This window comes from Sturnira hondurensis, unplaced genomic scaffold, assembly GCF_014824575.4.
Source record: "Sturnira hondurensis isolate 20B ecotype Veracruz unplaced genomic scaffold, ASM1482457v3 Scaffold0006496, whole genome shotgun sequence".
In the NCBI taxonomy this organism is placed as follows: domain Eukaryota; kingdom Metazoa; phylum Chordata; class Mammalia; order Chiroptera; family Phyllostomidae; genus Sturnira; species Sturnira hondurensis.
The window spans coordinates 11,126,649-11,143,264 of NW_028079127.1; the positions used below are offsets into that span (position 1 = coordinate 11,126,649).

At 33.8% G+C, this 16,616-nt stretch overlaps 1 protein-coding gene and 1 non-coding gene across 5 annotated transcripts in view; both read right to left on the reverse strand.

The window, feature by feature from the left end:
• Positions 1–16,616, reverse strand: part of CNOT2 (CCR4-NOT transcription complex subunit 2) — a 108,605-nt gene that overhangs the window by 23,993 nt on the left and 67,996 nt on the right. For 3 of the 4 annotated variants that reach the window (XM_037049455.1, XM_037049453.1, XM_037049454.1), the window contains exon 4: positions 10,756–10,822. The exons of the other annotated variant lie outside the window; for it this stretch is intronic. In XM_037049455.1, the coding sequence (XP_036905350.1) occupies positions 10,756–10,822 (67 nt within the window). The remainder of the gene's footprint in view (positions 1–10,755; positions 10,823–16,616) is intronic. 4 annotated transcript variants of the gene reach the window in all.
• LOC118989673 (U6 spliceosomal RNA) lies at positions 3,113–3,217 on the reverse strand. Its single transcript, XR_005067050.1, has one exon. It is a non-coding gene; the product is annotated as a U6 spliceosomal RNA (small nuclear RNA).

Consider the following 16,616-nt stretch of genomic DNA (forward strand, 5'->3'; position numbering starts at 1 on the left):
AAAAAGTCTCTTTACCACTATTTATACATACGTATTGATACATCTCACCATTATAGTTTTTATAAACACAACATACAATGTAACTAAAAACTCAACCTGATATAGCTATGAGACAAAAATTTTAAATATTAAAAAAAATTCAAAGTATAATCACCTTCTATTTTTCTAGTAGTATTCCTTGGGCCAGATGTAAGAATAAATGTGTTTAGATAGGTGTATTTTTAAACACTACTACTGAGGGTTTACTATTCAGGTATAAAAACATTAAAAAATTAACCAATTGGGATAAACTTATTATAAAAATGTATGGCATATTTCCTACCTTTTATTAATATAAAATATAAATAATTATTTTCTTAATGATTCAGACTGATTACCATGGATATCTTATGAGCCAGACGTCTATTTCCCCTCTTTTATACCTCAAAGTAGGACTGTTCGGATGTAACTTAGGTTGTCATTGTATCTGCCTATGAATGAATGCCTTCTTGCCTCCATCCTCCTGTACCGCACTTTTTGATATTTTCTGTTTGCTAGGATTGGCACATCAATCAACCATGTTTATTCTAAACTGCAAGTTAAATCCAAGTGATAAGATGGAGTGAGAGCCAATGAGTGTGCAGATAACTTTAGCGCTAGGAATTTCAAGTGACTTTCCTCTTCCCTGCTTTTGGTCTAATTTCACATCAAGAAATCACAACAACCTGCATATTTGGAAACTGTGACCTTCAAAAAATGGGAATATATGTGTATGTGTGTGCGCGCATATATTTGTATAATGCTCTGAATGTTTCCGCCAGGTATCTTTGCAAATTTTACCTTCATACGTAACTATGTACCACCTTCTAGTGTAAGGATACCAGTGGATTACAAAGATCTGAGTGAACCTGCTGGCCTCAGTCCTCAGCTAGCAGCCTAACTTTGCTTCTCAACTGAGTAAAGCCAATGTACTCAACATAGCTACCATAGTCTACATGGACTCTTTTCACTCTTGTTCCATGAAGACCCAACTCTGGTTCTGCATTTCTGTAGTCACATGAAGAGAAGTGGCCTAAATCATATGTTGGTTTAGTCACTAAATATGCATGTCTGGTCACTACAAGTTTTGTGATCATGATTACACCACTGGCTGTAGCCACTTTCTCTGAATCTGGGACAAAATAAGGAAGAACAAAAGATTAAAAGTTGATTTATATAAGGTATCTTCAGAAGAAATCAGTCTTTTCATTCTTTCAAGCACAGAATTTTTCCCTATAACCTCTAGATGTTCTGAGTAATGAACCATGTCACTCACTCAAAAAACATTTACTGAGTGCCTGTTATGTGTTAAGCAGAATACTAGCTAGCTACTGGGGATATAGCAGTGAACAAGAGAGAAAAAAAGCTCCTATCTTTGGGGAGCTTATGTTCTCCCCAAACATATGTTGTCCTGAAGTCAGTCACAGCTACAAATTTCACACAGGAGTATTTTTCTCACAGTGACCAACCACCAAGAAATACACAATTTTAGAGCCAGAAGGGACTGATAAGATCACTTCACTCAAAGTTTACATTTTACAGATGAGGAATAAGAGCCTCAGAGAAGTTCACTTTTCTGAGGTAACAAAAAGAACCAAGACTAAAACTTACAGCCCTTTGAGAAGCCCAATATAACATTAAATCAGCACCCTTTTGAGTGCCTAGTAATTTTAACACCTTTTATCTATTGTTTTTTCCTCTCGCTTTCATTTTTTGAGTGTTTACTTTTCTTCAAACTTTTTCAAAACCTTCACCTCCTGTTTACTTCCCTCCATTTTCTTTCTCCTTCTCTTCTCTATACCTGTTAAATTTTCCTTCCTCTAGTTTTACTTTTCCTTTCCTTTGCACTCTTTACACCTTCTTCACTATAAATAAATATGCACTTTTCATATACCTAGTACCCTAAGGCTTCACAAATTATTCTATGCTGTATTATGAAAATTTATAACTTCAGAAATATTTTAGAGATTGGAGATTATGTGAACATTAGCAAAAAATTTTAGAGATGGAAATAATGGGTAAGATTGTGTAGTCAATTAGGGATTAGCAAATGAGTGAATTTACAGTGCTGAGAGTGGAGAAAGACTATGAAATAAACTGAAAGATTAGCATTTACTTTTTATTTTCCTTCAACATAGTTAATTTAATAAAACCAGCTAATAACAATGTCTGACTTGCATTTCAAACTAGGCAGGTACAAAAAATCAAGAGCAGAAAGGAGTGTATCAATTTCAAAGTGGATCACCAACCCTTGAATACTTGAGTAATGTTAGTTTCAATTTAAAAGTCAAATTCCTTTAAAATATTAAGAATTAATGTCATTGAACAGGAATATACAAAAATTTACTCTCAGAGAACAAAATATACCAAGTCATTTTATACACTTGAGTCAAATTATAATTGGATACGGTCAGGGGAGGGAAAATTCACTTTTACTACTTTAATTAGAAAAATCCACAAAAATATCATCTCTAAAATAATTATGCCAAGAAGGCATGTAAGCTGGAAAAAATGGCTCCTAAATTTTTTTGGCATAAAGTAACTAAAGGGGATAAATATAAACATGTATACATGAGCTTCTGTACTGGGAGGGCGGTGGAATTAAATTTTATCAAGCACCTAATAACCATGTGTCAAGCACTATGCTACTTCAGCTCCTTTCTTCCTGGTAACAATCCTATAGAGAAAGTAGTTAACCACTTTTTTTTGTTTTTTGTTTTTTGTTTTTTTTTTTTACAAAACAGGGATAAAAGCATGAACAATAACAACAAAAACTGCTAAAAAGCAGTTTGAAAGGTTCTAAAACTGTTCTGAATCAAATTTTTCTTTCATTTTGACAAATTGATAATAAACAGTAATACAATACTAGGAAGCATATATGAACATATTCTAAATACAAAGCTACTTATTTGGCAGAGTGCTAAAAAATCAAAGAATGAACTAAATGCATTTTAAATACTTTTATTTACTTATTTAATTTAAACTATTTTATTGCTGTTCAATTACAGTTGCCCGAATTTTCTTCCCACCCCTCCCCCTCACCCCCTCTAAATCAACCTCTCGCCTTTGCCTCCACCCTCCCCAGCTTGGTTTTAAAAACAGAGAACACTTCATAAATTTGTGTCATCCTTGGGCAGGGGCCATGCTAATCTTCTCTGTACCGTTCGGATTTTAGTGTATGTGCTGCTGAAGTGAGCACAAAATGAATTCTTTATTAATCACTTTTCAGAACTCCAAAAATATATGATCTCAGAAATATTTCCATGAATTATTTCTACGGCACAAACTGATTAAAAACACCCTTTAAACACTTATGGCAAGATAGGTCATGCTTTTATTCAAGATTTTGCTAAAGATAAACAATATAATAGAATACAAGTTATAAGAAAAAATTCAATTACAGCAACCAAATCCTTGAATATTCATACTTTAAGTCTCCTGAAATCTGTCTTAAGGGGGCAAGAAAATCCCTAATTGATGCAAGAGGGCCTCAGTGTCCTCCTTTCCACTCCCAAAGAAACTACTGCCCCTAGGAACTCACTTGTGCTTACCCACACTGACAAAGGATAGTAACAATCTTCTTCTTACCTCCAACCTGTCTTTCACTTAGCCAATTAATCTTCCCTCTAATATTATTTCATTGTGCAATTTTCTCATTAAAATCAAAAGAGTTTAGAGACAGAAGAAATTCCAGAGATCGTCGTTCAACTAATTTATAGCTGGAGATCATCCAACAAAGTTACAGATGAAAAACTAACACCAAGCACTAAATGATGTGCCCAAGAGCAAAAACAATGAAGAATAAAAATAACGATCCAATTTATTGACTCCTATGTCAATCTCTTTTTTCAACCAATCACTTTCTACTTCTTAAATACAGCAGTTGCTAACTTTTGCACCAGCTGGGTAACTTCAATGTCTGGGTCCCATGCTCAGAAACTGTGACTGAGTCTGGGCCTGAGAAATTCATAGACGGTGAGATTTTTAAAAACTCTCCAGGTGTTTCTAGAGGTGCAGCCAGGGTTGAGAACAACTCCTCTATAGTATTAAATCCCATCACACTTTAGTCTCGGAAATTCTGTCAAGTCCAAAAAGATTCTTCTAATCTTTATTTCATTCCCCTGCCCCAGCTTTACTGATATAACTGACACCTAAGTCTTCGAATCTTAGTTATTACACTCACCCCAATATATATTGTTGTATATATACATTCTTTACATACCACATGTGACACAATCTTCTTCCTTCTCAATCCCTTCCCCAGCTCTAATCCTGAAACTTTTATCACATCCTTCTCCCCACCTAGATATTTTCCCTTCTCTTATACCACAGAGACACAAAAGAACATTTAAAAAAATTAAAACTGTTATAATCGAGGTGTTTACATGCAGTATATGTATGATATGCTTCGATTTATACATGAAGGACCACTAACTCAGACTAATTCAGTGAAAGTAAAATGGATATGTGGATCAGAAAATGTTTCCTGTCCCTGGCCAGGTGGCTCATTTGGTTGTAGCATTGTCCTGAGTATCAAAAGGTTGCAGGTTGGATTCCTGGTCAGGAAGCATAGGAGAGGCAACTGATCAATGTTTCTCTCTCTCCCACTCCCCCTTCTTCCCTTCCTCCCAAATCAATAAATATATCAAGTGAGGATTTAAAAAAAAAAGAAAATGTTTCCTGGCGGGGATAATACATGAATTAAATAATGCAGGAGACCTAGCCAGGTACTTGGTGATGGTGATGAGGTGTCAGATGGAAAAACAGGCTGCAACAGGTCAGTCTCAAGAGAACAGCAGGATATATGAAAATGAGGATAAGTAACATAACTTCTATGTCTCAAGGTGTATGAGACAGGAACCAAGATGAAACTAAATGGCTTCAACATCCTCTATAACTTATAACCAAGTACAAGAAGTTGCTATGTTAGCACTAGCCGAGTCTTAGCATTCAGCTAATCTTTACAGCAGCCATCACTCTACCTGTGGAACAGATGTGTGAAACTCCTCTGTATACATACTTTGTAACCCTCCTCAAGCTAAGTGTCCACATGGATTAGTGGCACCCATTCACCAAGTAATACAGGTCTCAAGCCTTAGAAATCATCTTCGATACCTTCCTTTTACATCCCACACCACAAAATCATATTAGCTCTATCACCAAAATATTCCAAATCTGACCACTTCTCAACACCTCCACCACTCCTCCACACTGTTCTATTTTTATTGCTTGAACTACTACAGCAATAGCCTTGTCTCCTCTCATCACTTGTTCCTTTTCCTCTACTCAGTCCATTTTCTCAGTCCATAGCCAAGTCATCTTTTAAAACTGAAACTGATCCTAAAATCTTTCCCATCACACTTAGACTATATTCAAATTCTTTACCAAATCCTTACAAGAGCCTATTATCTGAGGCCTGCTACTACATTAACCTTCTACTGACTTTGTTCATTACACTGGGCCTCTCACACTTCCTTTAACACATTAAGTTCATTTTTACATTCTCATGAGTAAGAACTTTTGCATTTACCATTGGCTGCACCTAAAAAGCTCCCTCTCAGATCTTTCCAAGTACTTCCCCTTTTCAACATGCAGGTTTCCACTTAAATATTACCTCCTCAGAGACTGTCTCTTTGCCTGCTCTATATAAAATACTAATCCCATCAACTCATACATTAACCTGACTTAATTTTTGTTAGTACTTACTACCAGAATCATATTTACTTAGTTGTCTATATGCTTATTCTGTCTTTCTCCATTTAAATATAAAATCCATGAGAGTGGGAACTTTGTTATCTGCCATACCTTTTTTAAATCTCAGAATAATACTTCACTCACAGTAGGCATTCAATAACTAGCACAGTAAATCCTACTGTAATGCCTTGGTCAGTAGCTTCTTGGAATCTGTGGATTTAACATATATAGTTTCTACTACATACAAACAGCCTCCTAGAATCATGACACTCAGTAAGTACTATGTAGCATACATGTTTCAAATAAACCTAAATCAACTGCTGTCCTCAACTCATGTTCACACAGTTACACTTACAACCTAATATATTGCAGGGTCTACTATTTACTATCTATATAACCTTGAGCAAGTACCTTATCCTCTCGGTGGTGTATTGTGAAAATTAAATGAGTTAATTCATTTAATATACTTAAAATAGTACCTGACACTCAGTAAATACTCATAACTAATTAGCTTGAGGATGGGAGCAGGCAAGTGAAAACAGGTATATGGCTAGAAAGTCAACAGGTTGTCCCTAAAGGTAAAGATAAAATAAGACAGTCTAATAAAGTGACAGTCTTCATAAAAAAATAGTTGTTTTCTGAGGGAAACTATATGTTATAGCTGTGTTCTTGAACCTGGAAAGTAGCAAAGGTCTTGAATTGTGAAGACTGTACTTCTTAGCTGAGACCAATGTGAGACAGGTTTCCTTAATAAACTCGAATATGCCCAAATACAAGGTCCGGCAGAGGTAATGCCTGCTTGAGTGTCACTGGGAGGGTAATAATATGGGTGTAGTAATTTATAGTTTTAATTTGAACATTTCACCTAAAATGTCGTATGGTGTGCTTGAGCGTGATACTGTTATGTTATGGAATTACATGCTTACGATTTTGTAATAAAAAAGGGGCGTTATTTGAGCAGACCATGTATATCCCATTCCATGGATGTTGTTCACACTACTAAAATAACCTTACCCATTGTTTCAGAGAGCGCCAATGTCAAAAATGACCCCAACTGTAAATCCTTTCCTGATCATTCTCCAAGACATGATTACTCCTGACTTTGAAATATCCACTGAGTTTTGTACCTCTTCCTCTACTTCGTTGTAATGTAACATGTACTTATCCTACTACATTATATGTAGGAACTGTATCTTCCTCACAATTCAACAAACATTTACTGGGTGTCTGCCATGTTGAGAACTAAGAATACAAAAGCAACGAAGACATACAATAAATAAACGCAGTAACACCACAACAGTATGTATACTACACAGAGATGGCATAAAAGAGAATGATCTCTTCTACCACGCACCAATAGTATTATCTAGTATGATATAACATATATGGTAGGCACACAGTAGGTACCTTATTAAACTCATTCCTACATCCTATTTGAAGCTTTCCTGTATCATTGCAGTTTACTGTGATTTTCTCTCCAAGCTCCTGAATACAAGATTCTAAGTCTGTCCATATGATTCAACATATCTTTTAACCTATATATTTGTATTATAGGCTGTTATTTAATATTTTATATACAAATGCCTTGACTTCCCCAACTGTAATGTGTGCTTCTCAAGAGCATGAACTCTCACAGCATTCAGTGTTAACTCAAGTACTTATTAGACAAGTCCTCTAATTTCCTGAAGCTACCAAAACATACCATTTGTCTAATTACATTATCAATAACATCATCTGAACCACCCCAACTACGTTCTGGTTCTCTATAGTAAGTAGCTTCCACATAGGTGTGCTCAAAGCAGAGGACCAAAAGGATGTTGTTGAAAGCATGAGATTCTGCCACTGCTCTCAAGCTAGGGCTCACATCCTGGAAAGACAAGTTTATTTCTTTTCCCAGCAAGAGGCCTAGGTCCTATGAGAATTCAGATACTAATATGTAATAATGGATTCATCCAGATAGCCGGTTTGCCTATGTGCCATAATTTATGATAACAGGCATATAGGAAACACTAAGTAAACAGTAGTTTCCTTTTTCTCCAATCCTACAAAGCTCTCATGTTGGTAAGTAAGGAAAAGTCACCCCAGCTATACTGACACTAATTTCAATGCGCTGAATATCCAGAATAAATTAATTCCAATCTAGTAGACAGCTTCAGGGAGACCAGGCATCCCAAAACCTGTAAGGTGTACCTAAAACCTGATGCACACACTCAAAGAACATAGAGAGCATCACGCAGCATGAATACAAGATTCCATTTACTGGCTCCTTCACAGTAAACAAGTTATCATTTGTTGCACAATATTCATATGAATTCCAGGATAAAAAGTTACTTACATGCTTGGATACACTTATATTGTGATCATCCAAGAACCTGTGATCCAGAATCTTCAGGGTACCCTTTGTACTATGTAATCACTTCCACACAAATCTGCCAAACTGTAAATTTAAGCAGTTCTGTATCCACTCCAATTCCTGCCCTTGTTTAATCTCAGTGAATCTCACTTTAGAGCGAGCACTTTCTTCACCTATAACCTCTCTTTAATCATTGAGAACACAGTCACAGATAGTAGACCTCCATTTTAAGGGCACAAATTCCTACTGAATTTTGCCAGTCTGAATACAGAGTTAATGATGGTATTCAGTACACTTGGGAGGCAAGAGAACTCTTAGTTCTATCAAGATCAATGCAAATTACAATTAATTGACAACAGACTAGCATCACTAATATACACCCACCTACTTACTCTATCTCCCCATCCTTTTTTTAGGTCAGCCCCTCAAGTTTTATTATTCTGACTACCATACTATTAAAACCTTAGCCTTCAAGCCCCATATAGTAGTCTCTGCACCACTCTCTAACGAGGTACACATTCAGACTACTTACTAGCTAATAATTTACTTTGCCCTTTTGGGTGTAACTTAACTGACAGAGACTGTGAATCCAGGCTCTGTCCTCTTTCACTACCTGGAAGTTCTAAATCTATATGCTGGCAAGGAGTAATTATACCCTGACTTAAAATACTTTAGTATGTGTTAATCTAAGGTTCAATTTTTCTGTAGGCTAATACCCACAGTGTCAAAAGAGTGAGCCATGCATTAAAAAATGCTGCCTTGCCAATACTATAGTAATATAGCCATTTAATACACTAATCTCCAATGAGAAATACTTGTTATGTACGACTTCTTTTTAAACCATTAAGTACCTTAAAACAGGGGACCCCAACCTCCGAGATGAGGACCAGTAAGGGTCTGGGACTGTTAGGAAACAGGCTCAGCAGGAGGAGAGCTTAAATGTAATGCACTTGAATCATCCAGAGACCGCCCCCCAGCCCTGGTCCAAGGAAAAATTGTCTTCCACAAAACTGGTCCCTAGAGCTGAAAAGGTTGAGGACCAATGCCTTAAAATATATTTTCTGATGAAAATAACTTTGCTCATTTATCAATCTTTGTATATCCTTAACAATCAGCATAACCATTTACACAAATTAAGAATTCAATAAAGGTCTATCATTACCTATAAATAACTACATTTAAAACCTAATTCATTGTACATTTTGGCCCAATTATAATTTTACATTTACATGTTAAAAAATTAGATCAGATTTTTAAAGTCCATATAACTAATTATATTATAAAATAGCTGCCATTCTTCATAAAATAAATTTAGCTTCTCAAATATAATTTCCCTCAATCTCTATCTACTTACTGCTGTGAAAAATTGTGAACTTAAAAAAATGAACAAAAGTAAGTTTTTCTACGTTACTCTACAGACACAAAGGGTAGCTTTAAAAATAACTAGATATTGCCAGTGAAAGGGTTACCAGAAAGGTGAAAGTGGTACGTTTCATACTAAAATACAGGCTGAAAGAAACAAAGCACTACCTACTAATATTCCTCCAACAACTAGGATGAACATTTGTGAATAAGCAACACCTTTTCTAATATAATAAAAAAGTTTTTAAAGTATGTTCTCCACTTAGAGGAACACTGTTAATATCTATAAGCAATTAATAACTGCATTTACCAATTATCTATTAACATTGTTTCATAAGCAAAAGAGAAAAGCCAATAGAGAAAGAGAAAAAAGTAGATGTAAACTATATTTCTAACCGAAACACTTTCTTTCCCACACTAAACTTCAAAAGAAGTTTTCTAATAACTATTCCAATACCTAACAAAACTTCGCTTTTTATTATACTAGGAAAGAGTTTCAAATTAAAGAAATGACTTTTATTTGAACTTAGGATAACTCACTCATCTGATTGTCTTCTCTATTATTATTCTGTAATCTATGCTGAAACTTATAGTCATTTTAACACACCCATTAACAAATAAGAGATAAGCAATCTCTGATACTAATAGAGATAAAGTATTATTAATATATAACAGTGTGGAAAATTAATTTAAAAAATAGGAAGATTTTATAGTTGAGATTTATAAAACTTTTACGTAATAGAGCTAGCATTTATTGAGCGCTTACTATGCGCCAGGCACTGTGCTAAGCGCTATAAAAGTATTACAATACTTAAAAAAGAAATAAAATCTTGTATACAGAAAAAGTATTAAACTGCAAGTCACAAACGTGGATTCTATACCTAGACTGAACTAAAGTAAAAGAAGAAATATTTGCTAAACAAAGAGAACATTTGACAAACTGCTAAGTAAACAGGCTCACATTACTGAAAAGGCCAAAATCCAGAAACAACCTAGTCAACTAACCAACACATTAAAAAAACCCTTTAACTTTCTCTAGTTCAAAACAGAGATGTCTATTTTTAATTTGTTTAGCAAATTCTTCTTCAAAATTACTGCAGAGAAACACAGAGATACAAAAAAAATGCAGAAATAAATTTTAATCTACCCTGTATCCCAATAACAACAAATTTTGAATTACAAAGGTCTGAAATGAGGTTTTGCTATGTAAGTGAAATTAAATTTTTTCCTTTTAAACCCTAGAACAAATCCACAAGGGCAGCACTGGTTGCTCTCAGTTATTTTTTCTCTTTAAATAAAGTATTCCAGAATAAATACAAAATTCTTACTTTGTTGCCCGTATAAACTTGCCCCAAACTGAGACAGCTGACCTGATGTAGATGGTGATGCCAGCATCTAGAAACAAATTAATTATATTAGAGCATAAAGAAAGTACACAGAACATTGCATTTACACATTACAAACCTGTGCAACACATCATAATATGCAAGTTGAACCCACATTTCTTATCCTTTAGAAAAACATAAACACTGCATAATAAAGTCATAAATGGATGAAATCAATCTATGCAAATAAAATAAAATTTTATTACTACAGAAGTTTTTTTCTAACTTATTCTAAGTGAAACTACAGCAGAATCGCTTTCATTTTAAAACAAACTAGGCTCGCAAAAACATGACAGTATCTAAAAGTCAGCCTCTACCTTCATAAGCAAAATTCCTTACGTCTTAGATAATATATTAAAAGCTAAATTCTAAACTGAGTTTATTAAACTTTAAATTAGTATTACCTAAATTGAAGAGTTTTGTATTTTGTAAGAGTAATTCATGACTTGTTTATACAAATTGATGAGTATCAAATTAACTTAAAAAAATCTAACATACATACAACCATATAAGTGGAATTGGCACAATACCAAATAAGTCAAAATACATAGTGTGTGTGTATATCTATATATACACACACAATATATATACTATATAAATGTATACTGTCTATTAGTGAGTGATGTGAATTTCATGACATTTATATACAATATAATGAGTCTCAGTTTATTACATCATCATCTTTTTTTCCCTAGTAGAATATAAATTCTGTTAAGGCATATTACATTCATCAAACATGCTATGTTTAATTTTTATTTCCTCATAGAACACCACTATATGTGCTAATGCTATACTCAAAGTAGATACTTAAACTGAGTAAATAAAAATGTGTACAGGTAAGTGCATGTTTATGTGTCTTATATTAAGCAATCATCAAAATATCTGAAGTAAATGAGACACAAGCTATACCATCAAATGGAGAATATCATGAAGGAAGAAAATGAATTATACAATTAATTATATTCTAAGGCACACTGTGGCAAATGCTCTAAAAGAAGTAAAAAGTATTACCAGAGGAAAATAATACTAAACAAGGGTGAGGTAACAGAAATACTTTGTAGAATGAGAACATCTTATGTGAATGCAGATGAGAGGTCTTCCAGGCTGAGAATACACAGTGGGGGTAAGTGTGATAAAAGTTAGTGGCATGATTAGAATACAAACAAAACAAGAAATATTAATGACTGGACAATACAGTAATTAAGAAAAGGAGATTGGGTCATCCTCGTGAAGCACAAAAGGGTAGGAAATAAAAGAGTATGTTGGGCCTTCTGTAAAGGATCTTCTTAAATGGCATACAAAAAATGGCTACCAAGTATGGCAATAAAGAGAAAAAATATTAAGCAAGGACATGAAATAATCGAACTGTGCTTTAGAAAGATAATCACAACAGCAAAAATGGATGGAAAAGGAAACACACTACACTGCAGAAGCAGAAGTAGGACTACAAAACAGAGGCATTCTGGTTGAAGAATGTTCAACTTGATGTTCCACTGAAATGGTTGAGGTATAGGGAAAAGGAGGTTGGTGAAGAATCACCAGACAGAGAACTATCAGAGGTCACTATGGTTTCCAGTGAAAAACTGGGGTGACACTGACCACATTAGGAAAAGCAGGAGGAGAGTTACACAACAGAGGTTTTAACAGTACATATTCCATGTTATTTTATGTCAAAATTTTGAGTTCTTTTAATTATTCTAAAATTCAATAGTTTTTGTACAACTTTAGTCTCAATAATACACATAAGACTCTTCTGACGTAGAGCTAAGTTACACACTACTCTAAAACAGAAGTATTTAAATTTAGTAACAAATTTTCTTTAAAAAAGCATCAAACCTTACAAATATTCCTTCTCAAATCTAGAGGGTATGCAATCTAAACAAACTGGAAAAAGTAAGCATTTTATGTCTGATCAAGTCTTTTGTTAGGTATAATGGTCATGACTATTACCACAAAAGTGGAAAAAATTTAAGCACACTAAAGGCTGATTTCCAAGTGGCAATAACAAGATAAAAAATGAATAACATACAGTGAAATTTTAGTTGGTGACAGAAGGTAAAAGATTTATATGAAATACTTCAGGGTTATGATTTTCTGTTAGCATTATAAGCTACAAATGAAAGTAAAAAAGCACAACTGTTTCCAGTGGTTTCAAATATAAGCTGCTGGCCAACATGAATGCATGATTTAGAATGATCTGCCGATGTAAACATTTTAGAGTGGACCACTTAAAATTTTACTTTTCCCAGAAATCTATGTTTAATGAACATGTAAATCCTAAGAACAGACAATTTTGTCTACACTCCCACAAAGATTATATCTAGCTACACGTGAGTTACAGACGTGCGATGCTACTGGCCCTCTCACCACTGCGAGGCACAGCATGAAGGTAGAGGCAGCATGGCTTCTTGGGCCAAGAACTTGAGGCCAATTAGCAAACATATTAAATACTATCATTTTTTCTATGTGTGAGTACATGAAGGTTAGAAAACTGCTTTAAAGGAATATAAAAAGTTTAATTTTTCCAAATATCCACGTAAAGCACTGGTCAACTATACATATAAATTACTGGTAAAATTAGTGTAAATATATAATTTCTTATAAAAATCAATCCCACATATTACACATTTTTAAACCCTGAAAGAATGCTTCTTGAAATACATCAGTGCTAAAAAACAGATTTAACACATGAAGGAATGTGAATGGGATAGAAATAGTATTTCTGTGGGCAAAGAAAATACATTATAAATATACTCTGGCACAGCAATAACTACAATTAACAACAAAAAAAAACCCAGAAAATTTACGCATTTTAAATTGCTAGAAGTTAATAATATAAACTTTTTAGAAAAATACAGAACCTTAGATCAAAAGACACATAAGGAGTGCAGCATTAAGTAGCAAGAGACCAGCTTTGGAGTCTGAAAAAAACCTACGATTGCATCCTGGTTCTGCCACTTACCTACAGGAGAGTCAAGTCTCTGTTCCCTTCCTGTAGGATGAAAATAACACTACCTACCTCATAAAGTTGAAGTGAAGATTAAAGAAGATAAGATATGGCACATAATATAGAACTTGTAGCAGCAGCTGCTAGTAATCTAGTCTTCCTCCCAAGGCAGAAATGTCATTAAATAGCAGTCAGAAAGCACCTGGCCTTTGCAGAAATTTTTTAATAGTACCCTAAATTTACATTAATTTTGCCTAAGAATCTAAAAGAAGAAGTTTATCATTACAGAATCCAGGTAAAATAAGGAGAACTTGTGTTCTTAGAGGGGGAAATGATAGAAAAGATCAAATGTCATATAATCAGTAGAATGCTGAAACCAACAAGGTTACTGTGATCCCAGTCTATAACCGTATTAACAATTATATTCTTCATCATTTCTCAGTCTATAATATACACTGTAGTCAAACCAACAAGAAAAACCAGAAAGTGGCCAGAACTAGTAATGTGATTGAAGGTATTTCCTTTACCCAACAAAAAACCCCTTGATCCTTTGTTTAATATATAGAATGTCAAAGAAATCAACAGATTAGGAATTATTTAAAAATTATTTCCAGTTACTAGATAAACCTCTGAAATCTATGACCAAAAAGAAATCTGAATAGGCTTATTTTTTAAAAATGTATATTTGGAAATGTAGTAGGTAAGTGTGGCACCTGCAGCAATATGTAACAACAAAGTATTAATTATTCTATCCCACTTGTGTTTCCCAACAGGGACCACCTCTCCCAATTATCCCCTCCAATAAATGTACTTTCAATTATAAAACCTATTTCAAGAAACATTAAAATCAGTTTGGTCAAGAAATTATTGCCTACGTAAGTAATGTATTCAAAATACAATAAAGTTTTGTTTAATAAAACTTTCTTGAACATAAAAGCAATTAACAAATTCCTAGATTGTTACTATCCCAGGAGAAAAACAGTAAAAAAATATGACTTTCACTATAGCATATAACAGGAAAAGAAACAAAGGAAAAGGAAGTTCTAAGTATAAATAGAATCTGAAGAGCATTTTAAAATTAAAAATAGTATGGTTAAAGAAAAAATGAAACAGCTGAAATCAGAATGAAATGTGGCAAACAGATTAACATTAGAAAAGACCAAAACACAAGAACAAGGAAAGGAACAGACAGAAAAGTAAGTCATAGGACCTGGTATCTTATGAATCAGATAGCTAAATCAAATTATGAGTTTACTAGGTATTTCAAGTAATTTTGATAAAAACATTTTATTTTCCAAAAGAACACTTATTAAAAGAATACTGAAATAGTCAATAATAAATTGTCAATATTAATTAATCCCTATTAAACATTTAACATTCAAATTCTTTACTAAGAAAGTATGGAAATAAACATCTTTACATTGTCTAAATGTTAGGTCAGAACCACCAAAGTACAAGTTTACAGAAAGGCATATAACGAATTCACAGAACCTTCATATTTTTAAAGGCTCTTAATATGCACTGATAAAATGTTTTCTACAAAGACTATTAATTGTATTTCCACAATAGTTACTTCAGTGCTCCCTCATAAATACTGGTTATTCATTCACTAAAAGAGAAACAAACTCGTTGCTAATATGGTAGGAATAAAATGGTATTTTCTGAATATAAATTATTGGTAGTAGTAGTATGCTATTGAGATAAAACACTTTGTAATCATTTTTATAGAAATATCAAAATGTAACATATCTTGTATCATTTTAACTCCCTTTGACTAATAGGTTTTTATCTTTAAACATTTAGTTTGAAAATGATGTGTATGTCAATGAATGTAAGAGGTTTGAGAACACTCCCTTCAAATGATTTGACATTTTCAACTTCTTTAGCATATAGTCCAATTTATTTACATTTAACTCTATAAGGTTATTGCTTTTACATAAAAGTGACACATTTATATGCATTCGTATTTTCTATTAATAGGTTTAAAAGTGACTTTTTAGTTTTTTACATAAATAATTTCACCTGCAAATAAAGTTAATTGTTATTTTTCAGTATCAACTTTCCTTCCCGTTCTTTAACAAAGATTCACTGAGAGCCTACTACAGTCTATGCATTTTTATAAGTTATAAGAATATAACGGTAAACTAGTTAGGCAAAGTCCTTGCTCTTGCCTTTACCCTTAAAATCTAGTGGAGTAAACTGATAATAATTAATAAATAAGTACTTTCAGGAAGAGATAGTGCTATGATTTACTAAAATGAAGGAAGCAATTTAGAAGGCTATAGAAGTTGTAATGACAGTATACACAAAGCTACTTAGGAAGAGTGATTAGAGAGGTTCCTTGGATCATACTGTTATTTCCAGTTCCTCAGAAGTAACTGGTGCCCTGGCTGGTATAGCTCAGTGGATTGAGTGCGGGCCTGTGAACCAAACGATCCAGGTTTGATTCCCAGTCAGGGCACATGCCTGGGTTGCAGGCCAGTTCCCAGCGGGGGACACACGAGAGACAACCATACATTGATATTTCTCTCCCTCTCTCCTTCCCTTCCCCTCTAAAGATAAATACATATAATCTTAAAAAAAAGAGAGAAAGAAATAACTGGTTATATGGAGATGGAAGGAGAGAGAGGCATATGAAGATTTGAAAAATCAAAGTGCTAAGGTCCTGAGATAGAAAGAATCCAAAGTGAACAGCCAACATTACTTCAGTATGTAATTAAATACTAATCATGAATATGACAACAATAATGGTGATAGAAGGTATCCTTAATTTATACTACATTTTAATGAACTGCTGATTATTGATTGGCCTGAGAGAAACCCTGCTTGCCATAATTACTACAGGCTAACACAAGTA